This window comes from Pseudorasbora parva, chromosome 25 (genome assembly GCF_024679245.1).
Source record: "Pseudorasbora parva isolate DD20220531a chromosome 25, ASM2467924v1, whole genome shotgun sequence".
Taxonomy (NCBI): Eukaryota; Metazoa; Chordata; class Actinopteri; order Cypriniformes; family Gobionidae; genus Pseudorasbora; species Pseudorasbora parva.
The window spans coordinates 23,553,606-23,578,218 of record NC_090196.1 but is presented as its reverse complement, the minus strand read 5'-3'; the positions used below and the strand labels follow the sequence as shown (position 1 = coordinate 23,578,218).

At 38.8% G+C, this 24,613-nt stretch overlaps 2 protein-coding genes across 2 annotated transcripts; both read right to left on the bottom strand.

Annotated features, from left to right (window-relative positions):
- Nucleotides 1-8,198, bottom strand: LOC137064464 (kelch domain-containing protein 4-like). The gene is made up of 7 exons (XM_067435818.1): nucleotides 8,116-8,198; nucleotides 4,582-4,660; nucleotides 4,239-4,447; nucleotides 3,866-4,153; nucleotides 3,210-3,343; nucleotides 2,300-2,389; nucleotides 1-1,686 (listed from the first exon to the last, which is right to left on the bottom strand). The coding sequence occupies exons 2-4, from the start codon at nucleotides 4,616-4,618 to the stop codon at nucleotides 4,004-4,006; spliced, it is 396 nt and encodes a 131-aa protein (XP_067291919.1). The 5' UTR covers nucleotides 4,619-4,660; nucleotides 8,116-8,198; the 3' UTR covers nucleotides 1-1,686; nucleotides 2,300-2,389; nucleotides 3,210-3,343; nucleotides 3,866-4,003.
- Nucleotides 8,155-12,750, bottom strand: LOC137065026 (kelch domain-containing protein 4-like). Its single transcript, XM_067436594.1, has 6 exons — nucleotides 12,575-12,750; nucleotides 12,391-12,488; nucleotides 12,235-12,313; nucleotides 11,499-11,582; nucleotides 11,142-11,276; nucleotides 8,155-8,199 (listed from the first exon to the last, which is right to left on the bottom strand). Exons 1-6 carry the CDS (start codon nucleotides 12,614-12,616, stop codon nucleotides 8,155-8,157), a joined length of 483 nt encoding a protein of 160 aa, XP_067292695.1. The 5' UTR covers nucleotides 12,617-12,750.
- Between the last annotated feature and the right edge of the window lie 11,863 nt (nucleotides 12,751-24,613).

Below are 24,613 nucleotides of genomic sequence, written 5' to 3'. Positions count from 1 at the left end.
TAAATATTAATACATATTCTGGTAGAATATTAATAATAACACTGCTTATGACAGTCAATTTATTTCGTTTTTTCTTCTTGTGATTTCATTTCTATTATTTCTTTAGAGCTCCCCTTTTAACAATTCAGAATTGTCATTGCTAGTCAAAATAGTGGCACTTAACCAAGTTAAAAGGTATTTTTTTCTTTGACATTTAAAACAGGACAGGAAAGAAAGAATAATTGTTACAATTTCTCAGGTTCAAACTAACTATATTCCAGCATTACCTTTAACAAACAAGGTCTATTTTTGCCTTTAATTTGCCAATAGCATCCGCATTAAAAATAAACTGTCGCTTATGCTAAATTACAAAAGTAATCAAATATTTTGATCAAAATGTATGAAAAATTACAACCCAAAAATGGCTTCCAAATCTGTTTAAAACATTGGAAAAAAAACTCCTAAGCAAATAATAGATCTACTTTTTTCTACTGTTTTTTTTGTTTTTGTTTTATACTGTTTTCTGAGGTCAGCTAATAACGTGTGTTTTTTTTCTACACTGGTTTTGAAGCTGTCTTCTGAACGCTGGGTTATGATGGGCGTGCCACACTGGAGACTTGGAAGTAAACGCCCACGGCTAGGATTGGAGAAGATTAGCATATTTAATGAGCTTTAGCTCCCTTGTCAGTTCACATGAGGAAGGGACTGTTTTGAAAGCGGCAACTGGAATGATTTTCTCGACCACAGGACTCGTAAAATGTCTTTATCAAACAAACAGAATGATTTATTTCTTCCCCCCCCCCCCCCCACGTTTGATTGGACTATTATTTTTGCATTAAATGGCCCGTCCGATCGGTCGATATAAGTGCGAACCACGCACACACACACAGACACACGCATGCGTGCCCTACAAATGTCAAGTCAAGAGAGAGAGAACAACGCAGAACGAGAAAGGAATATTATGAGATTCATTGGCCTGCCGACAGGCTTGCGTTTTGGTAGCCCGTCTGGAAAACACGTGAGCTGGAACTTCATTAAAAATAAAGTTCAACCACACATTCCTAATATTAGGATCTGAAGGAAGCTTATGCAGCGACTGTGTTGTTCCACAACCAGGAATAGTGCAATATCTTGCTATCTTCTTCGCAGCTCCATAAGTTGGTGGGCGGGGCTACTGAATTGGACGCGCAGTCGCGCAATGACGTAAAGATACGCACACAATCGTCTTCTGGGCCTGGTGTCTATAAAAGCTTTTCTTTGACTAACAAGGACATTTTCAGCTCTGAAACTTACGATATTCTTATATTTCCATGACCTTTTATATTTCAAAAGCTCAAGGGAAAGATGATTTCTCAATTCATCACCCCTTTAAGGTTGTGATTTAGCTGCGTTTAAAATGTCAAAAACATCCATTTATTTTAATTTGATCAATTTCTCACACATATAATAGCACACATACATTCTCCTTCTCACAAACAAACCCTTTAATTATCTTAGCACAGACACACAAACACACACACTCACACGTTCAGTGTCATTCCTGATCCTCAAAGAACACCTTGGCCATGGCATGGCCCACCTTTTGAACTTTCTTCTCTTTGGCATCGGGACCCATGTTTGCTCGGGCCAGACCCAGCCAATACGTCTCAGTCCGCATTTGATAATCCGCAAGTGCCTCTCCAGGCTTTACTGGAGGATGGTCTGCATCTAATAGAGAGATACAGAGAAAATGTTAACACCTGTGCAGATTACTGCTTCCTTTTTCTTTAAAAATCCCTAAATTATACCTTAATATTCTCCTAAAGAACTTCGGTATTGCCACTGTAACATCTGGGACTTGAAGTACTGAAGTACTGAAATGGAGATACTTTAAACACCCCTCAAAAAAGGATGATGAGACAACAAAGTGTCTTTGTTTAGCATGCTACCCAACCACGAGGCAGCCACAAGCTAACAATCAGTGATGTTATTACAACTGACAAGTGAAACAGGCATCTAACAATAATGAATTTAAGCGAGAAGGACCCCAAAGCAAAACACACAGCTCTGGTTGTCAAAGAAGATCAATGGATGTTGACCTGGGTCTTGGCGGCTAAACCTTTGGTCATGTCTACCTCATGGACCTGACCCAAATCAATCATGGCCTTGATCATTAAGAAAAATGCATGTGCCAGTCCACAGGGATGGGCTTTGAACTGCTGACACAGGTATGAAACTGATTATTTTGATCAGTTTAAAAGTAAAACTGACTATCAAAATACTTTTCTGTCATAAATGTGTATAGACTTCAAAATTAAGAGGACAGTGGCAAAATACACACCTTCTTCACCCTCCTTTTCCTCATCATCACCTCCCTTTGCATCCTCTTCTTCATCTTTATCTTCTGAATCTTCCAGCTACTCCTGCGTCTCTAAAATAAGAATTCAGTGCTCGAGTGTGGAAATATCAAAATACTGTTGGCATACTTGTTGCTACTTGTGTGACATTTACATAATATGTGTAAGAGTTTGAACAGCAGTGTATGGCAATTTACCAATCTCTGAAAAGTGTAGATATAAAAAGAAAAAAGATGAGACCAAAAGTCAGACCAAAATCCAAAGTACTTCCAGACATGGCTTTTTAGATTTTGGAGGGTTAAAATCGCTTTCTCTGCTGCGGTCGGGTTGGGCTCTGCACTTTCTGCCATCTTCCATGCAAGACGCGTCAACTTTCAGCATTGACACTGTGCCTGACAGTGCGACTCCCGTGGCCTGTCCCTGAACCATAAGGCCCGCTATTGGCATTCAGTATATTTCCACTGACCCACTCACAAGACCCATAAAAGGCACTAAAGACTTCGTTACAAAGTCCATCTCACTACAGTGGCTGTACAATAATTTTACGAAGCGACGAGAATAGTTTTTGTGCGCAAAAAAATAATAAATATAGTGGATAAAGTCGTTATTTTGATTTTTGTAATAACTATTTTCGTCGCATTTTAAAATGATTGTACAGCCACTTTAGTGAGATTGACTTTGTAACGACGTCATTAGTGCCTTTTATGAAGTCTTGTGAGTGGGGCAGTGGGAATGTACTGAATGCCAATGGAGGCCTATCTGAAGCCTTTCTCAGCCATCAGATTTCAACAAAAATATCTTCATTTGTGTTCCGAAGATGAACGAAGGTCTTACGGGTGTCCAACATGAGGGTGAGTAATTAATGAAATCATTTTCATTTTTGGGTGAACTAACCCTTTAAGCCAGTACATGTCCAGGCCCATCTGAAGTTTGCTAGAGAGCATTTGGATGATCCAGAAGAGGATTGGGAAGTTGAAAATCCTTGTTGCCCAGCGACAGCCCCAAAACATCACTGCTCTAGAGGAGACCTGCATGGAGGAATGGGCCAAAGTACCAGCAACAGTGTGTAAAAACATTTGTGGCGACTTACAGAAAAAGTTTGACCTTTGTCATTGTCAACAAAGGGTATATAACAAAGTATTGAGATTAACTTTTGTTATTGTTATTTTCCACCATAATTTGCAAATAAATTCTTTAAAAATCAGACAATGTGATTTTCTGGATTTTTTTTCATTCTGTCTCTCATAGTTGAAGTGTACCTATGATGAAAATTACAGACCTTTCTCATCTTTTTAAGTGGGAGAACTTGCACAATTGGTGGCTGACTAAATACTTTTTGCCCCACTGTAGATAGATAGATAGATAGATAGATAGATAGATAGATAGATAGATAGATAGATAGATAGATAGATAGATAGATAGATAGATAGATAGATAGATAGATAGATAGATAGATAGATAGATAGATAGATAGATAGATAGATAGATAGATAGATAGATAGATAGATAGATAGATAGATAGATATAGTTTTGATTGTCGATCAACTTGCAGTGTTTTATTTTTGCCATGGCACTAGAGCGAGAACAGGGCTCCACCAGGGAAACCATTGCAGCCGCCTCAACCTCTTCATCTTCCTCGTCCTCAATGTCATCTTTTGTCCGTGGAGCTGAAATCACTTCCTTGATGGTCATAACCGTTCCGTCCTCGGCAACAATCTCTTTAACAATCTCTTTAATCTAAGTGGGAACGTGTGACTTCTCTTTGTCCTCTTCTGTTTCATTTGTCTATTTGTCCCATGGCACCTCTTCTTCTTCTCTTGTTGACTTGTTGCCCTGCCCTGCAAAAAAAATTAAATAAACATTAATATGTATATATTCATGTCTCTATTTAGGGGCTTTATCAAAGCAAAACATCACACCAACCTTTAGCTGTGCAGGAAACCACCGGTTTTTGTTGATATCATAAAAGTAAAGGTCATTAAAGAAGTCTCCTTCCAAAGACTCCTCATCTTCCTCGTCACAGACGCCACCGAAGAGGAGCGCTCGGCCCCCAGGGCCCACAGCCAGGGAGAAGCCAGAACGAGGATGGGGCTTCACTCCTGCAGGGTTCACTCGCGTCCATATCCACTTTTCTACAGGACGGGGCAAAAATCATATGCTAATCTTCTTCAGAAATTGTTTTGTATCTTCAAAACAAAACCAGAAATGGAGAGAAAAGCAGCCCACGTTAAACAAGCGATCACTGTGGAGGCTCTAATGATGGTACCTTGCTCCTCTTTGCCTTCCCTCCTCAGCAGGAACATGTCAGAATGGATGGTTCCTTTATCCACATCCTTCTTCGCTCTCTGGAAGAGAAAAGCGGCCATTACCACCTACGTCTGTTTACTCTCGTGGGTTTACTCAAGGACAAGCTCTTGGAAATGATACAATACCTTGCTCTCTGATTAGAGCAGCCTCATTTTGCATGAACATGTTAATTGCAATGGCAAATTAACAAGCTAATGTAAAATGAGGCTAAACATTACACAGCTTACCTAATGATGGACAAATAAGGCAAAAACATACTTTTAAATTAATTGACCTAAAAAATTGCATGTGAAGCAACTTTTTAAGCCCTTAAAATGAACTGTCTTCAGTTTAATTGGCATATTCATATTTTTTTGCATAATTTTGCAATAGTTGGCTGCACAAATTAAGGGAGTGTAAAATATCGGACATCAATAGGAATCTATAATAATGTGTAGTTGCTTAGCAACTACTACCATTATTTATTGGGCATAGTGTGACCATGTAATTACATGCAACATGGTAGTCCTACAGTACAATTACTTTAGTACCGGTAGTACCACAATAGTAGAAAGTGAATATAGTCTTCATACCGTACTATGATATAGATCAATGATATCATTATATTTTCACCATAACAACTTCACAAACTTTCCAGAAAATGTTATTTGTTTACCTATATTCAATTGTTTATTGAACAATAAAGTCAGTTATCATATTGCTATTGCTGCCATTTTCCTGTTCGACTTTCCATATCATGCCAAAAAAAACATTTTGATTGAAAAGTCTCTTATGCTTACCCAGGCTGAATTGATTTGATCAGAAATATAGTCAGAACTGTAACAACATTTCAGAATTTACTATTTAAAATAATTTAAATTTTTTATATATTTTAAAATGTAATTTATTCATGTGATCAAAGCTGAATATTTCAGCATCATTACTCCAGTCTTCAGTGTCACATGATCCTTTAGAAATCATTTTTAATATGCTGATTTAATATGCGGATTCTCCAATGAATAAAAAATTTAATATTATGTCTGGGCTGTCATTGATGATCAGTTCAGTGTGTATACGTGAATAAAAGTATTAATTTAATTGTTTCTTATATTTATATACTGTTGGCACTTTCAGCGGTGGACAGGGGTAAGCATGGGCACCCTGACTGGTCTGTGGCTATGCAATCCCATACGCAACAAACTATGATGCTGACACCTTTCTATCAGAACCAGCATTAACTACTTGAGCAATTTGAGATACAATAGCTCATCTGTTTGATTGGAACACATTGCCTTCGTGTATCAATGAGCCTTGGCCGCCCATGACCCTGCCGCGCTTCACTGCTGTTTTTTCTTTAGACCACTTTTGATAGATACTGACCACTGTAGACCGGGAACAACCCAAAAGAGCTGTAGTTTTGGAGATGCTCTGACCCATCTAGCCATCACAATTTGGCCCTTGTCAAACTCGTTTAAATCCTTATGCTTGCCCATTTGCCAACACATCAGTGGACAAAAATGTTCACTTGCTGCCTAATATATTCCACCCACTAACAGGTGCCATGATGAAGAGATAATGTTATTCACTTCACCTGTCATAATGTTATTTATGACAGCTGAAGACCGGCATATAAATAAATATATATATACAGTGCCTTGCGAAAGTATTCGGCCACCTTGAACTTTGCGACCTTTTTGCCACATTTCAGGCTTCAAACATAATGATATGAAACTGTAATTTTTTGTGAAGAATCAACAACAAGTGGGACACAATCATGAGGTGGAACGAAATTTATTGGATAGTTCAAACTTTTTTAACAAATCAAAAACTGAAAAATTAGGCGTGCAAAATTATTCGGCCCCCTAAAGTAAATACTTTGTAGCGCCAACTTTTGCGGCGATTACAGCTGTAAGTGTACAGCTGTTTTGCCCATTCCTCCTTGCAGAACAGCTCGAGCTCAGTGAGGTTGGATGGAGAGCGTTTGTGAACAGCAGTTTTCAGTTCTTTCCACAGATTCTCGATTGGATTCAGGTCTGGACTTTGACTTGGCCATTCTAACACCTGGATATGTTTATTTTTGAACCATTCCATTGTAGATTTTGCTTTATGTTTTGGATCATTGTCTTGTTGGAAGACAAATCTCCGTCTCATCTCAGGTCTTTTGCAGACTCCATCAAGTTTTCTTCCAGAATGGTCCTGTATTAGGCTCTATCCATCTTCCTATCAATTTTAACCATCTTCCCTGTCCCTGCTGAAGAAAAGCAGGCCCAAACCATGATGCTGCCACCACCATGTTTGACAGTGGGGATGGTGTGTTCAGGGTGATGAGCTGTGTTGCATAACGTTTTGGATTGTTGCCAAAAAGTTCAATTTTGGTTTCATCTGACCAGAGCACCTTCTTCCACATGTTTGGTGTTTCTCCCAGGTGGCTTGTGGCAAACTTTAAACTTTTTATGGATATCTTTAAGAAATGTCTTTCTTCTTGTCACTCTTCCATAAAGGCCAGATTTGTGAAGTATACGACTGATTGTTGTCCTATGGACAGAGTCTCCCACTTCAGCTGTAGATCTCTGCAGTTCATCCAGAGTGATCATGGGCCTCTTGGCTGCATCTCTGATCAGTCTTCCCCTTGTATGAGCTGAAAGTTTAGAGGGATGGCCAGCTCTTGGTAGATTTGCAGTGGTCTGATACTCCTTCCATTTCAATATTATCGCTTGCACAGTCTTTGGGATGTTTAAAGCTTGGGAAATCTTTTTGTATCCAAATCCAGCTTTAAACTTCTCCACAACAGTATCTCGGACCTGCCTGGTGTGTTCCTTGTTCTTCATGATGCTCTCTGCACTTTAAACGGACCCCTGAGACTATCACAGTGCAGGTGCATTTATACGGAGACTTGATTACACACAGGTGGATTCTATTTATCACCATTAGTCATTTAGGTCAACATTGGATCATTCAGAGATCCTCACTGAACTTATGGAGAGAGTTTGCTGCACTGAAAGTAAAGGGGCCGAATAATTTTGCACGCCCAATTTTTCAGTTTTTGATTTGTTAAAAAAGTTTGAAATATCCAATAAATTTTGTTCCACTTCATGATTGTGTCCCACTTGCTGTTGATTTCTCACAAAAAATTACAGTTTCATATCCTAATGTTTGAAGCCTGAAATGTGGCAAAAGGTCGCAAAGTTCAAGGGGGCCGAATACTTTCGCAAGGCACTAAATATATTCAATTTTCATTTTAAAGTTTTAGTAATTTTTGTTGTATTTAAATTAACATGCCATAATAATATTTTTTATATTAATAATTATAAAATTAAAAAGGACATCTCATCTGATAAATAAATATATTCACTTAATATATTAATTAATATCTTTATAAACATTTTATAGAACCTTTAGCTCATTCTGAAAACATATTCTCAATTTAGGGTACAACAAAAAGTTAAAATTGTCCTTACAATACTGATTTTAATAATGACAAGTTGAAGCTGGGGACGTATACATCTGCCTGTACCTGGTGCTCTCATGGAAACCTCCAAACACAAGCAGTTGTTCACGACCATGCGATGTCCACTCCTGCCAGATAGCGCCAGGAGCTCTGAGAGGACAAAGCGGACATATTTCAACAGGTGGTCAGGATTGCCAAGTCCAAAGTCAATCCTGTTAGTTTAGACCTCTATAACCTCTAGTGACAGCATGACGACAGAACACTGGACAGACGTCTTAAAGTGTCTGCTGAGCTTCCATAAAGAGCAAATACAATTAGACTTCCGGTTCAACATAATGAATATGGTCTCCGTGAATGTTGGTGTTATTTTACTAATAGAGATAGTGTTAGAATTTGATTTATATTTAGAATTTTTTATTTTTGTACATTTTATTTATAGTTAATAGTTATTTTCCAAAAGTGAACGGACATTCTGTATCTGTTATCCACTGTAAACTGATTATAATAGGCTCTATATGCTTTTGACACAACACTCACATTTGGCATTGGCGAATTTTAGCTATTATGCAACTGAAGGCCAATGGGTGGGGTTATTTTTCAGGGGGTTGGGCTTGGCCCCTTAGCTCCAGTGAAAGGAACTCTAAATGCTTCAGCAGACCAAGACATTTTGGACAATTTCATGCTCCCAACTTTGTTGGGTCAGTTTGAATATGGTCACTTCCCGTTCCAACATTACTGTGCACAAACCAAGGTCCATAAAGACATGGCTGAGCAAGTTTAGTGTTGAGGAACTTGACTGGTTTGCACAGAGCCATGACCTCAACCCGATATAACACATTTGGGATGAATCAGAGTGGAGACTGAGAGCCAGGCCTTCTTATCCAACATCAGTGCCTGACCTCACAAATGTGCTTCTAGAAAAATGTCTAAAAAAAATCCCTAAACCCTGTGGAAAGCCTTCCCAGAAGAGTTGAAGCTGTTATAGCTCTAAACGGTGGGCCAACTCCATATTAAACATTATGGATTAAAAATGGGATGTCATTAAAGTTCATGTGCATGTAAAGGCAGGTGTCCCAAAACTTTTGGCAATATATTGTGTATATATACACTGACCTTAAGGTATTATTAGGAACACCTGTTCAATTTCTTATTAATGCAATTATCTAATCAACCAATCACATGGCAGTTGCTTCAATGCATTTAGGGCTGTGGTCCTGGTCAAGACAATCTCCTGAACTCCAAACTGTATGTCAGAATGGGAAAGAAAGGTGATTTAAGCAATTTTGAGCGTGGCATGATTGTTGGTGCCAGACGGGCTGGTCTAAGTATTTCACAATCTGCTCAGTTACTGGGATTTTCACGCACAACCATTTCTAGGGTTTACAAAGAATGGTGTGAAAAGGGAAGAACATCCAGTATGCGGCAGTCCTGTGGGCGAAAATGCCTTATTGATGCTAGAGGTCAGAGGAGAATGGGCCGACTGATTCAAGCTGATAGAAGAGCAACTTTGACTGAAATAACCACTCATTACAACCGAGGTATGCAGCCAAATATTTGTGAAGCCACAACACGCACAACCTTGAGGAGGATGGGCTACAACAGCAGAAGAACCCACCAGGTACCACTCATCTCCAAAACAAATAGGAAAAAGAGGCTACAATTTGCACAAGCTCACGAAAATTGGACAGTTGAAAAATGGAAAAATGTTGCCTGGTCTGATGAGTCTCGATTTCTGTTGAGGCATTCAGATGGTAGAGTCAGAATTTGGTGTAATCAGAATGAGAACATGGCTCCATCTTGCCTTGTTACCACTGTGCAGGCTGGTGGTGGTGTAATGGTGTGGGGGTGTTTTCTTGGCACACTTTAGGCCCCTAAGTGCCAGTTGGGCATTGTTTAAATGCCACGGTCCATCCTCAGATGGCTACTTCTAGCAGGATAATGCACCATGTCACAAAGCTTGAATAATTTCAAATAGTTTTTTTAAACATGACAATGAGTTCACTGTACTAAAATGGCCCCCACAGACACCAGATCTCAACCCAATAGAGCATCTTTGGGATATGGTGGAACGGGAGCTTCGTACCCTGGATGTGCATCCCACAAATCTCCATCAACTGCAAGATGCTATCCTATCAATATGGGCCAACATTTCTAAAGAATGCTTTCAGCACCTTGTTGAATCAATGCCACATAGACTTAAGGCAGTTCTGAAGGCGAAATGGGGTAAAACACAGTATTAGTATGGTGTTCCTAATAATCCTTTAGGTGAGTATATATATATATATATATATATATATATATATATATATATATATATATATATATATATATATATATATATATATATATAATGCTTGTTTTATTGTTTTGCTTATGTAAAAAGGGTCTTTTTGATGTCATTTCTTTAAGCACATTTTAACTAGCCTAGAAATCTAGACGCACCCTAGCGGCGGAAAATTGTATTTGCCCGCAAGTATTGTCTAGCAACTCTCAATACCCTTCTGAGCTGTATTCCCCTCACTCTGGACGGGCCAATCCCATAGTGTATAGAGTCGGTGGGCGGGGCCATAATGACGACGGCCGAGCTGCGTTTGTGTGCTTCTAGTAAACACAGAAACTGGCGAACGGCGGCGGTCTTTAGAATCAGCTTTGACCGTGACTCTGGAAGACTTGGAGTTAAGCTTTTCTCTGAGAAAAGAACAAAGAACGGCACTGAAGTCATTCTTAAAAAGGGAAGATGTGTTCGGAGTTTAGCCGACCGGATACGGTGAATGTTTAATCTATCAACAAGCTCTGTTTCACCTTCGTTGCTCTGGTTGGTGGTAGCGCTATCCTATCGCGTGCAGAGGGAGTTTGAAAGACAACCGTTTATCCCGCCCCTCTGATTGAGCTGTCTATGGTGAGTTTCCAGACCAAAGATCTTGATGTGGGTCTGGCTTGTCAGGCTACATTTTAACAGCTTTTGGCTTGCAAAATTAACTGGTCATGATGGTATTTAGATATTAGCTCAGATTAAATTGTCTTTCACTTGTAACACATTGTTGAGTGTTGCACAGTCCACAGTGAGTTGTCAAAAACAAAACAATGCTCACTTGATTTGCTCCCATGTGCGTGTCCAGGTGAAGCACCCACAGATCTTTATAGTGGTAGAACTGCTCACTGTCAGGAGATGCAAACTCCCCCCCAAATATCCACATCTGCCCCCCGCCCTGGGGAACTATCACTGACTGCCGGGAGATGGAGAGAGAGAAACAGAAATATGCCTCAGATTAATTATGTTAGAACAGTCTGACCCCTGGTGGTGAAGTCTGAAAGAACATGTTCAGCATTACCTACATTGCACATTGCTCCTTTTACTATAGCATCATGCTTTTTGTTAATTTATTTTTTCTGTCATGAAATAAATAAAAAATGTATATATATTTCAAGCAAGTGAGTAAGAGAAATACCTGTTGAGGAGGGTTCGGGATCTCCGCCTTCAACCAGGTGTTCTTCTTAATGTTGTAGAAAAATAATTCATTGTACAGAAAAATCTGGCAGAATGGAAACATTTAAGTGACGTCAAGTCAAGGCTTTTTGGGAAGGATATCATAGTTGGCAAATAAAAATCTGTACATATCTAAATTGACATTGAATTTTTGTGGTGCAGAGGTTTTCAATCTTTTTGATGCTATAATCAAAGCCATATTTGATCATTCTCATGCAAGGGACACCTATATATATATGTATGAAGATAACATATATACTGTGAAAAAATGTATATTGTATGGAAAATATTTTGTTTCTATTGTCATATTAATTATTTTTTCCTACAAACTGTAGTACAGCCCTGTTAGATGTGTTTTTTATTGTTTATTGATGTTTATTAATTAATATCAATGTTTAATAATTAATGCGTTTTAACATAGTTGTTATTTATTTTTTATATCATTTTAAACTGTTTTTCTCTACACTTCCTTGGAAATAAACTGCACAGCAAATAAACTGATAGCTTGTTTTAAAGTTGGTCCCAGCTGTACCAGCACCAAACCAATAAGGTGCAATAAGGTGCATAAGCATAAGGTGGTCAAGATGTTTTTTGGAACATGACAGCTGATTGACCAGCTAATGAGCATCTTAGACCATATAGAAACCAGCTCCAAAGCAAAGCTACATTTACCAACAGGGGTGCCATGAAATACCCACTTTCTTCCCATTGAAAAATTCCCCTCCGAATAAAATCAGCTCGTCTTTTTCAGGATGCGCACATAGAGAGGCGTTCAACCTGCGGAGGCAACGAGCTGTCAGTCAAATGTCACAGTAACCGTCACGTGATTCAAACCTGCACACATGAACGCGCACCTGGGTGACGGGGGTGGGGGGGCACACGCAGTCTCGATCACCTGCGTCTTTTTCGCGTCCAGAGACTGAAATTCTGCTATCAACGCCTCTAAATCCTCCTATTTCAATAAAACACAGAATACAATTATTATTTTCTGACATGTCTGGATGTTTAGAGCGTTTTTGTTGATATAAGTTCACTCACCTCCTCTCTGTTCGATTGTTTTGACACCTTGTTCTTCCCCATTTTTGTGGCGGTTTTCTCTATTCCTTCCAGTTTCTTTTCTTTCTTTTTTTTTAACAATTTTTACCCATTTTGATTGCTTTAAAGAACCAAGAATGAACCATATGAACAGCCACATTGAGAGAAAATAACTTCAAGACCGATTAGATGGTTTGTAACGCTCCTGCGCTATAGCGACGCTTGTTGGTCTGGGGGAGCTCCTGTGAATTGCATGTTCGCACTGATCTATCACACATACGAAAAATAATATATTATATTATAGCCAATAAATAATAATTAGATTACATTTAAATAAATAAAAATAAATAAATAATACACATAGCTATTCATTACTACGTTGAGTAGAACAAAATAATATGTATAAATAATGTAAGTAAGTAAGTAAAATTTATTTGTATAGCACTTTTCATAGATAAAAATCACAAAGTGCTTCACAACAAAATGAGGAAATACACAAAATGAGGAAATACATAATGTATTTGAAACAAATTTTAAATATAATTTTTGTGTCTAAATTAAGTGTTTATAAAAGACAGATGTCTTATACATTTTAGGATGGGGGTTCCTCACACAGGGATGATTATATTTGGAGGTCCGTGGCCATCTAAAAGATTGAAAACCCATGTGCCAGAAGCAGTGAAAATAGTCAAGCGTAAGAACTTGAGCAAGTTTGACAAAAGCTAAATTGTGGTGGCTAGACGACCGGGTAATAGCATCTCCAAAACTGCAACTCTTGTGGGGTGTTCCCGGTCTGCAGTGGTCATTATATATCAAAAGTGGCCCAAGGAAGGAACAGTGGTGAACCTTTGACATGGCCAAGGCTCATTGATGCACGTGGGAAGCAAAGACTGGCCCTTGTGGTCAGATCAAACAGACAAGCTACTGTAGCTCAAATTATTGGTCTGCACAACATCACACAGCAAACACCGGGCTTTGGTCATATATTAAAATATATATTGTTTTTGACCGAGAAAATGTCTTATAAATATCAAATCATGTATGAACATGAAGCCTTTACATTCCCCTGAACAATGTGAAATGTGTTAACAGAGTGAACTGATCAGATTTACATTAGATTTCCATGGGATCACTCCTATGGGCCCTGACCCACATGAAGCTCTGTCTCTCATCCTCCTCATAACTATGACACTAATTAGCATGTCTAGTGCAAAGCCTTTCATTGTTACGAAAGTTTCCATAAGGTTAAAAAAAATGTAATCGAAATTCACATTCACATGCATAATGTGTTGACCTAACAAACAAAACAATGCCAATACTCTGTCACGGGGCACATACTAAAGAAGCATACTAAAATTAGCTCATACAAGCTATTTATTGAGTAGAAACATAGAGATCTGTGCCTCGGCCTTGGTTAGTATAGATATGGTGCATTGTCCCTTTCAAATCTTTCTAACATAAAGGACAAATAAACATCTGTTGCCAAGCACATGACTGCTTGAATCGTTCTTCCAGTCACCTGACCGCCATTGTGAGGGTGGAATTGTGACTTTCATTGTGACTTGTGTCATACATCTCACCCCAACACCTTTTGACCTCAGTCCCTCCTCAGTCCCTCCTCCCCTTCCAATCCAGGCCTCCTGTTGTTTTTCTGTTCAGCCGTGCACTTTCCGTAAAAACAAGCGGTCCAGAAGGACACGAGGTCTGCCAGGAGTGATTTTTCTGTTTCATTTCTTGTATTTGAGTGTACAACATGCAGGATCATAGCCTAGAAATCTAAACGCACCCTAGCGGCAGCAAATTTAATCTGCCCGCGAGTGTCGTCTAGCAACTCTCAATACCCTTCTGAGCTGTATTCCCCTAACTCTTGCCGGGCCAATCACATAGTGTATAGAGTCGGTGGGCGGGGCTATAATGACGACGGCCGAGTTGCGTTTGCGTGCTTCTAGTAAATACAGAAACTGGCGAACGGCGGTCTTTCGAATCAGCTTTGACCGTTTCTCTGAGAAAAGAACAAAGAACGGCACTGAAGTCATTCTTAAAAAGGGAAGATGTGTTCGGAGTTTTGCTGACCGGATACGGCGAATGTGTAATCTCAACAAGCTCTGTTTCACCTTCGTTGCTCTGGTTGGTGGTAGCGTTATCCTATCGCGTGCAGAGGGAGTTTGAAAGACAACCGTTTATCCCGCCCCTCGGATTGAGCCCAGTCAATGGTGAGTTTCCAGACCAAACATCTAGAAGAGAACACTTTTGAATCCTTTTATTTTTCAACCTTTATCTATATATCACATTAGATTTAGTTTTAAATAAAAACAGACATCATTTAGCATTGCATAAGCATTTTGCCCCTTATTTGTCCCTTACTTTAGAAGTAAACGGCTGCACTTCTAAGACTTCTTTAAGTAAAATGATTGATATGATTTGCTAACTTCTGAATACCGGCATAGTTCACGTTATCAGAAACTTGCTAAATACTTAACAAGTGTCAGTGTCAACATGTAAATGTGGGTGGTGGTCATATGTTAAAATGTCAACATGTTAGTGTGGTGATAGTCTTGTTATCTAACCAGACCTTCAGACTGACGGCAGAAGGTCTGGACTCCATAGCAGCTTTCATTGGCCAAGGACCGCTTAGAGGCCATCTGACTGGCATGTAAAGCAACCAATCACTTAATTTTGTTCAATGCCATGTTTTGGGTTATAAAAATGTAAAGTCAATGTTCCTCCAATAACAGATGAGCGTGTAAAACACTTGTCTTGGTGTATTTTATGTATTTTACTGTATCAAGGCTCCTCAGTGGGAAGTCTGTGGGAAGGAAAAAGTGTGGCAAAAAACGCTGCACAACGAGAAGAGGTGACCGGACCCTGAGGAAGATTGTGGAGAAGGACCAATTCTAGACCTTGGGGGACCTGCGGAAGCAGTGGACTGAGTCTGGAGTAGAAACATCCAGAGCCACCGTGCACAGGGCACAGGCGTGTGCAGGAAATGGGCTACAGGTGCCGCATTCCCAAGGTCGAGACACTTTGGGCTACAGAGAAGCAGCACTGGACTGTTCAGTGGTCCAAAGTATTTTTTTGGGATGAAAGCAAATTTTGCCTGTCATTCGGAAATCAAGGTGCCAGAGTCTGGAGGAAGACTGAGGAGAAGGAAATGCCAAAATGCCTGAAGTCCAGTGTCAATTACCCACCGTCAGTGATGGTCTGGGGTGCCATGTCAGCTGCTGGTGTTGGTCCACTGTGTTTTATCAAGGGCACAGTCAATGCAGCTAGCTATCAGGAGATTTTGGAGTATTTCATGCTTCCATCTGTTGAAAAGCTTTATGGAGATTTCGTTTTTCAGCACGACCTGGCACCTGCTCAGTGCCAAAACCACTGGTAAATGGTTTAGTGACCATGGTATTACTGTGCTCAATTGGTCTGCAAACTCTCCTGACCTGAACCCCATAGAGAATCTGTGGGATATTGTGAAGAGAAAGTTGAGAGACGCAAGACCCAACACTCTGGATGAGCTTAAGGCCGCTATCGAAGCATCCTGGGCCTCCATAACACCTCAGCAGTGCCACAGGCTGATCGCCTCCATGCCACGCCGCATTGAAGCAGTCATTTCTGCAAAAGGATTCCCAACCAAGTATTGAGTGCATAACTGAACATAATAATTTGAAGGTTGACTCTTTTTGTATTAAAAACACTTTTCTTTTATTGGTCGGATGAAATATGCTAATTTTTGAAATTTTGAGAATTTGGGGTTTTGTATGCCAAAATCATCAGTATTAAAACAATAAAAGACCTGAAATATTTCTGTTAGTGTGCAATGAATCTAAAATATATGAACGTTTAATTTTCATCATTACATTATGGAAAATAATGAACTTTTATCACATATGCTAATTTTTTGAGAAGGACCGGTACTTCTCTGTTGACGTACTTTGACGTACTTTTTGCTATAGTATAGTATAGTATTCTGAAGTGCGTATTCGATTGACACTTTACTAGACGGATGGGGGGGGGGATTATGTATGGAAGTGAAATAGGAACACATAACAATAATACAAATTTCAGTAGGAACGCATAACAATACCACACATTTCACATTATATTGCTAGGCTAATTAGAAACTCTAAAAAAATACTGTATAGAGCAAAATATTACTTATTATTATCAATGATGACAATATTTGCTGCATAATATTTTTGTGGAAACTGATACTTTTCTTTCAGAAATAAATTAATAGTTGGTTCATATGAACAGCAACTTTTTCTAAATTTAAAGGGTTAGTTCACCCAACAATGAAAATTAGATGTTTATCTGCTTACCCCCATGCATCCAACATGTAGGTGTGTTTGTTTCTTCAGTAAAACACAAATGAAGATTTTTAACTCCAACCGTTGCTGTGTCATATAATGGGGTGAATAGGTAACAATTCTATGAGAGAAAAAAAAACAAAAAAAACAAAACCTTCCTTAGAACACATGCACAAAAACCCTGCTGCTCCTGACAACACATTGATGTCTTAGGACACAAACCGATCAGTTTCTGTGAGAAACGGAACAGTAAGGTCAAACTGATGCGAACATAGATATACATTATGCAGATGTCTCATTCCACCGATCCACGCAGGCACTAATGAGGAATCTATATATACCTATGATCACGCCAGCTTGACCTTAAACTATTCCCTGCTGAGAAGGATAGTGTCAGCTACTCGAAATTATTACTCTTAAAATTATTATTATTAAATTATTACTTGTTAAAACAATTAAAAGTTAATAATGTTATGTGAGAACAACAGATTTTTAGCTCATTTTCTAAATGTAAAGAATAAAAAATAATATTTAAAATTTCACCAAATAACTTTTCTGCTTTCCGCAAAAAGTTTTATAAACTCATGCAACATATTTTATTCTATATAAAGTGGGATTCCCCCTTATTTTGAAATCAAATGACTGGTTGGGCCTCACTGACTTATAATTTTGTATAACTTTATAACATTATTAATATGTCTAGAAAAGGTTCTCAGACAAAATCCACAGCTACATACACGTATTCACACACATTTGTTCTACCTCGTTCTAATATTGATGAATCTGATATAACGATTCCCAATAGTTCTGAGCAAACTTCAGGGGTCGCGGCTAATATGCATAAAACACGCAAACCATGTCCATATAAGGACTTCCTACACCACTCAGAGAGCATGCGCAGCAAGATGCATGCTTAAACCTAAATACTGGTATGCCATTCTCAAAACTTGTTTAAAGGTTTATATATTAGGCAGCACGAGACCATTTTGTCCTCAAAGTTGATGTGTTAGAAGCAGAAAACATGGGATTTGAGCAAGACAAGGGCCAAATTGTAGACAGGGCCAAAGCATCTCCAAAACTGCAGCTCTTGTGGGGTGTTCCCGGTCTGCAATGGTATCTATCAAAAGTGGTCCAAGGAAGGAACAGTGGTGAACCAACGACACACTGTAAAAAATATTTTTGCGATTTAGTTATTTCAACACATTTTTTCAGTAGATAACTAGATTGTCCAGACCAGTGTCTCGCACCCTGGGGTGCCGTCTGACGCAGGAGTGCCGTGTAAAAGGTGCTGGTACGCACTTGCACCGCGGTTCATCTCACATCTGATGATTCTGGACTGGTAATTCGACATACCAGGCTTTTTCCCGGTGGGCCAACACACTTACACGATAGTGTTTTTTGTTTTTTGTGCCACTGACAACATGCAGTGACAGCGGCCCATTGGTTTGTCTTCTGAATTGACACACTAACGCGAGAGAGACCTCCCCTCCATATTTACATTTAATCATTTAGCAGTATCATATCATAATCATATTAGGCAGTAAAAAGTAAAAAGTAGTAAAAAGTCACGCCTGAAATATCCTCCATCACATCGTAGCGAAGATGAGCTGCAGCTCAAATTGCTCAAGAAGTTCAAACCGGCTTTGATAGAAAGAATATACAGTGCATCGTAGTTTGTTGCATATGGGGCTGCAGCCATTGAGAGCAATGGAAGACGTGGATGTGGATGGCCGGGTACGTGTGATGCTTACCTGGGGAACACATAGCACTAGGATGCACTCCAAGAAGGCAAGCAGCGGATGCAGTGTGAAGCTTCGGGCAATGTTTTGCTGCAAACCTTGGGTCCTGCAATCCATGTGGATGTTACTTTGACACGTACCACCTACCTAAGTATTGTTGCTGACCATAAACCCTTTCATGAAAACGGCATTCCCTGGTGGCTGTGGCCTCTTTCAGCCGGATATTGCTCCCTGCCACAAAGCTAAAATGGTTCAGGAATATATGTGTTCTCTGTCTGAAACAGGACATATAGCCAGCAAGAGGAGGGCAACACACTGGCCCTTTTGTGCGCCTCTCCCATTCATCCACATTCTGTTCAGTCATCTGCCGGACACAGAGGGATGTTCAATAAAGGAGGTTTGGAGGCACTGGAGTGAAAGAGGACATTTGCTTATTGCTCATAAATGATTTCTCATTCTAGATCTCATTAGGGACAATCCACTGTTGGCACTTATTACTGCCTGTTATGATGTCTTCTTTAGACACTTTACTGATTTCATTGATGGTTTCAAATCAAGTGTCAAACTTCTAGATGGTAGGAATCCTTATAATACACTAAATAAATAAAGAATGAAGATTATTATATTTCCAAAAGAAAATAATTACTATTTTATTTACTTAAAATTCACATTATATAGTATTTCCTTAGAAAGAAATGATACAGTACTAATTAAAAGACTGGGGTAGGCAAGATATTATTATTTTTTAAATTGAATTTTCAATGATAATAATAATAAATGTTTCTTGAGCAGCAAATCATTTCTGAAGGATCACTGGAGCAATTAACTGAAAATTCAACTTTACCACCACATGAATAAATTAGCAATGGGAAAATAGACAACTGCTATTTTAAATTGTAATACTATTTAACAAAAATACTGTTTTTACTGTATTTTGACCAAATAAATGCAGCCTTGGGGCGCATAAGAACAGCATTTAAAAAACATAAAAAAGTCTAACTGATCCCAAACTTGCGAACAGTAGAGCATCCATTTTTTTGTATTTTACACTGTACACTTTTTACACTTTTATTTGTATTCACTGTTGACCTTAATTAAACTTAAGTCTCAATGTTCTCTAAACTTAAATACTATAAATATATGCTGTATATAAATACCAGTATGTACTGTATATAAATGTAAATGCAATATAAAAAGTACTAAAAATATTACATCTTGCTTATACTGCTATCTAATTACAGTATGATAATTATTTTAACTTAATAGGAAATAAATACAAATAAATATATTAAAAAGTAGATCTTATATTTATGAACATATCTGCTAATGTGACTTTATGTATAAAAAAAATAAAAATAAATGACAACATGCTGTATGTTGTTGGCATTGCAAAAAAAATATTTTTACAAATTTTTAAAAGAACAGCTAAACTTCTGGTCCCCTTAATTAAATGTCTTCAAACTCCTCTTTATTGAATAAGTGCATGAAATTCATGAAATGCACTCATTCATGTCTAATGCGTTTTCGACTACCTCTGGAAGTGGTCAAAAGCGGACAAGCATAAAACATTTTAGACAGTTTACACCTGTATTTAGTGTCTTCCACTTGTGATCCGATCGACAAAAATGCAACAGGGCCAGAGGGAGCTTGAGGAGTCTGTCAGGCCATCTGAAAACAAGCGGAAGTAAGTGAACCATTCTGTAGAACCAGATCAGACCGGCTATCACAAAGAGTAAGAAGCTCCTCTGGGGGACTTTGTTATGAAACTGTAAGGAGAAAAAAAACGGAGAAGGCTATACTAAGAACTGCTTTGAACCATTTTTGGAGCTCTGTGAAGTTCAATACAAATGGAGAAAACACAACACGACCCAAACATCAAAGATCAGGATGTCCTACCAGTATGAGCACCCAGAGAAGAATGGTGATTGTTGGAGAAGAGAGCAACATTAAGCTGTCCATTTCTGCAGTGTCTTCCATATGTGAAATAAATGTATACTTTCCGACTTTAAATAGACTTTTGATCACATTTTCAAAGCTTTACGTGTCTCTGTCCACTAGGTCAATATTCTGCTGCCCATGTCCTTCGTACTGGCCTGCCTGTTCCTCATCGTGGTGTCCATCTGGAAAACCCCTGTGGAGTGCGCTATAGGATTCGGAATCATCGCCACAGGAGTTCCCGTGTATGTCTTCTGCGTAAAGTGGCAGACCAAGCCAAAATGGCTCTTGCAGATCATCTGTGAGTGTCTCTCCTCTTGTGTGCTTCATGACAATCAGAAAAAAGATGGTTCTAGACAGTTAAAACATGAACATCCATCTTTGTGTCTCACAAGACATGCAAACCCTTTCACTCTTGGGCAGAGTTGCATAGTTGAATTTTCAGCATCATCAAGTCTTCAGTGTCACATGATCCTTTAGAAATAATGATATGCCTGATCGCTCTATATTATACATTACCATTCAAAAGTTTGGGGTTAGTAAGACTTAAGTTAGTAAGAATGATTCTTATATTCAGCAAAAAACTCATTACAATTGAAAGAACGTGACACAAAAGTGTTCTATACATCAAAGAATCCTGAAAAATGTATCACGGTTTCCACAAAAATATTACAAATATATTCAATAATAACAGTGATCATTTAAAGGTTTCACTGAGCAACAAATCAGCATATATGACACTGAAAAAAAAGTAAGTTTTGCCATTAAATGCAGGGAAAAAAATTACATTTTAAAATATATTAAATTGTAATAATTTATATATATATATATATATATATATATATATATATATATATATATATATATATATATATATATATATATATATATACAGTCTTGTTCAAAATAATAGCAGTACAGTGTGACTAACCAGAATAATCAAGGTTTTTCGTATATTTTTTTATTGCTACGTGGCAAACAAGTTACCAGTAGGTTCAGTAGATTCTCAGAAAACAAATGAGACCCAGCATTCATGATATGCACGCTCTTAAGGCTGTGCAATTGGGCAATTAGTTGAAAGGGGTGTGTTCAAAAAAATAGCAGTGTGGCATTCAATCACTGAGGTCATCAATTTTGTGAAGAAACAGGTGTGAATCAGGTGGCCCCTATTTAAGGATGAAGCCAACACTTGTTGAACATGCATTTGAAAGCTGAGGAAAATGGGTCGTTCAAGACATTGTTCAGAAGAACAGCGTACTTTGATTAAAAAGTTGATTAGAGAGGGGAAAACCTATAAAGAGGTGCAAAAAATGATAGGCTGTTCAGCTAAAATGATCTCCAATGCCTTAAAATGGAGAGCAAAACCAGACAGACGCGGAAGAAAACGGAAGACAACCATCAAAATGGATAGAAGAATAACCAGAATGGCAAAGGCTCAGCCAATGATCACCTCCAGGATGATCAAAGACAGTCTGGAGTTACCTGTAAGTACTGTGACAGCTAGAAGACGTCTGTGTGAAGCTAATCTATTTTCAAGAATCCCCCGCAAAGTCCCTCTGTTAAAAAAAAGGCATGTGCAGAAGAGGTTACAATTTGCCAAAGAACACATCAACTGGCCTAAAGAGAAATGGAGGAACATTTTGTGGACTGATGAGAGTAAAATTGTTCTTTTTGGGTCCAAGGGCCACAGGCAGTTTGTGAGACGACCCCCAAACTCTGAATTCAAGCCACAGTACACAGTGAAGACAGTGAAGCATGGAGGTGCAAGCATCATGATATGGGCATGTTTCTCCTACTATGGTGTTGGGCCTATTTATCGCATACCAGGGATCATGGATCAGTTTGCATATGTTAAAATACTTGAAGAGGTCATGTTGCCCTATGCTGAAGAGGACATGCCCTTGAAACGGTTGTTTCAACAAGACAATGATCCAAAACACACTAGTAAACGGGCAAAGTCTTGGTTCCAAACCAACAAAATTAATGTTATGGAGTGGCCAGCCCAATCTCCAGACCTTAATCCAATTGAGAACTTGTGGGGTGATATCAAAAATGCTGTTTCTGAAGCAAAACCAAGAAATGTGAATGAATTGTGGAAAGTTGTTAAAGAATCATGGAGTGGAATAACAGCTGAGAGGTGCCACAAGTTGGTTGACTCCATGCCACACAGATGTCAAGCAGTTTTAAAAAACTGTGGTCATACAACTAAATATTAGTTTAGTGATTCACAGGATTGCTAAATCCCAGAAAAAAAAATGTTTGTACAAAATAGTTTTGAGTTTGTACAGTCAAAGGTAGACGCTGCTATTTTTTTGAACACACCCCTTTCAACTAATTGCCCAATTGCACAGCCTTAAGAGCGTGCATATCATGAATGCTGGGTCTCATTTGTTTTCTGAGAATCTACTGAACCTACTGGTAACTTGTTTGCCACGTAGCAATAAAAAATATACTAAAAACCTTGATTATTCTGGTTAGTCACATTGTACTGCTATTATTTTGAACAAGACTGTATATATATATTACTGTTCTTATTGTATCTTTGTGAACATAAGAGACATTTAAACAATTATATTTGTAAATGTAGAAATTAATATCACCCAGACTGTTCATTGTTTTTTCATGTTAGCTATTCCATTACCTAACAAACATTGTTGGTGTGTGTTGGTGTGTGTGTGTGTGTGTGTGTGTGTGTGTGTGTGTGTGTGTGTGTGTGTGTGTGTGTGTGTGTGTAGGCCTGAAGTAATCAGGTGCAGAACGAGACTGAAAACCTGTATAACTCTTTGTACAAACTTGAGTATCACAGGCTCAGACCTGAGCTTCAGAGAACTACGCCAGCACAGAGATTCAGTCTGAAAAGTTCCTAAAACACACACAAACTCAAACACGCACTTTTCTAACAGACAACAGCTCAGTGTGAGAAATTAAGTCACATCAATCTGGACATCTTAATAGACAAAGGGAGATTAGGAAAACTTGGACATCAGGTAATCTAGACATTTCCACACGCATACTGGAAACCCGTTTTGTCATATTCTAGTATGTATATAGGCCTAAAGCCACTCTGCTGTTTGCTCCTTGATGTTGTGCAGACATATGAATGGAAGCCCTGGAGGCAGAGACGCTCACACACGCATACACACACCATATATGGCCTAATATTATGATGCTGATGATACACAATTATATCTGAAAATTGACACTCATTCATCATTATCGTCATCATTATCAACACTTTCTGCCAGTCTGGAAGAGATAAGGACATGGATGAACTAACTTTCTCCAGCTGAACAGCTCTAAGACAGAAGCCATCCTCATTGGTTCCCCTCATCGGATCAGCTCATCATCCACCATAACCTGTATTACATTTTCTGGGCCAGGACATTCCTCTATCGTCCATAGTCACTAATCTCAGTGTTAGTTTTGATCCACACTTAACCTTTGAGGCGTGTTGCAAAACCCTTCATGATGCTGAGAAACTCATTCATGCCTTTGTCTCCTCGAGACTGGATAATGCTCTTCTCTTTGGGTTTCCAAAAGTGCATCCAGAAGCTCCAGCACATACAAAACAGTGCCACTAGGATCCTGATGAGAGTGCGTAAATATGAACTCATCACACTAATTCTTCAGTCTCTATTTTGGCTTCCTATTTCCACTCGAATCGAGTATAAAGTTTCCCTCCTCACATCAGTGCATCATGGCAATGCTCCCACCTACCTTTAAGAACTCATTACTCCACAGATCTCAGCACGCTCTCTTCACTCCACAAACACTCATTGGCTCCATCCCCCCAGGATTAAGACCCACACCACTGGGGACAGAGCCTTCTGTCCCGCTGCTCCATGCCTGTGGAATGCCCTCCCTGAACATCTGAGGGCTCCACAAACGACTGCTGCTTTGAAAACGGGACTAAAAACATACCTGTTTAGAAAGTTTATAAATTATTATGTTTCATATTTGTAATATTGATATATCAGTGAAAACCATAGACTGTAAAAAACACAAGTAGAGGTAGCAGCTCCCCCAGACCAGCAAGCGTCGCTGTAGCGCAGGACTGTTCACAACAG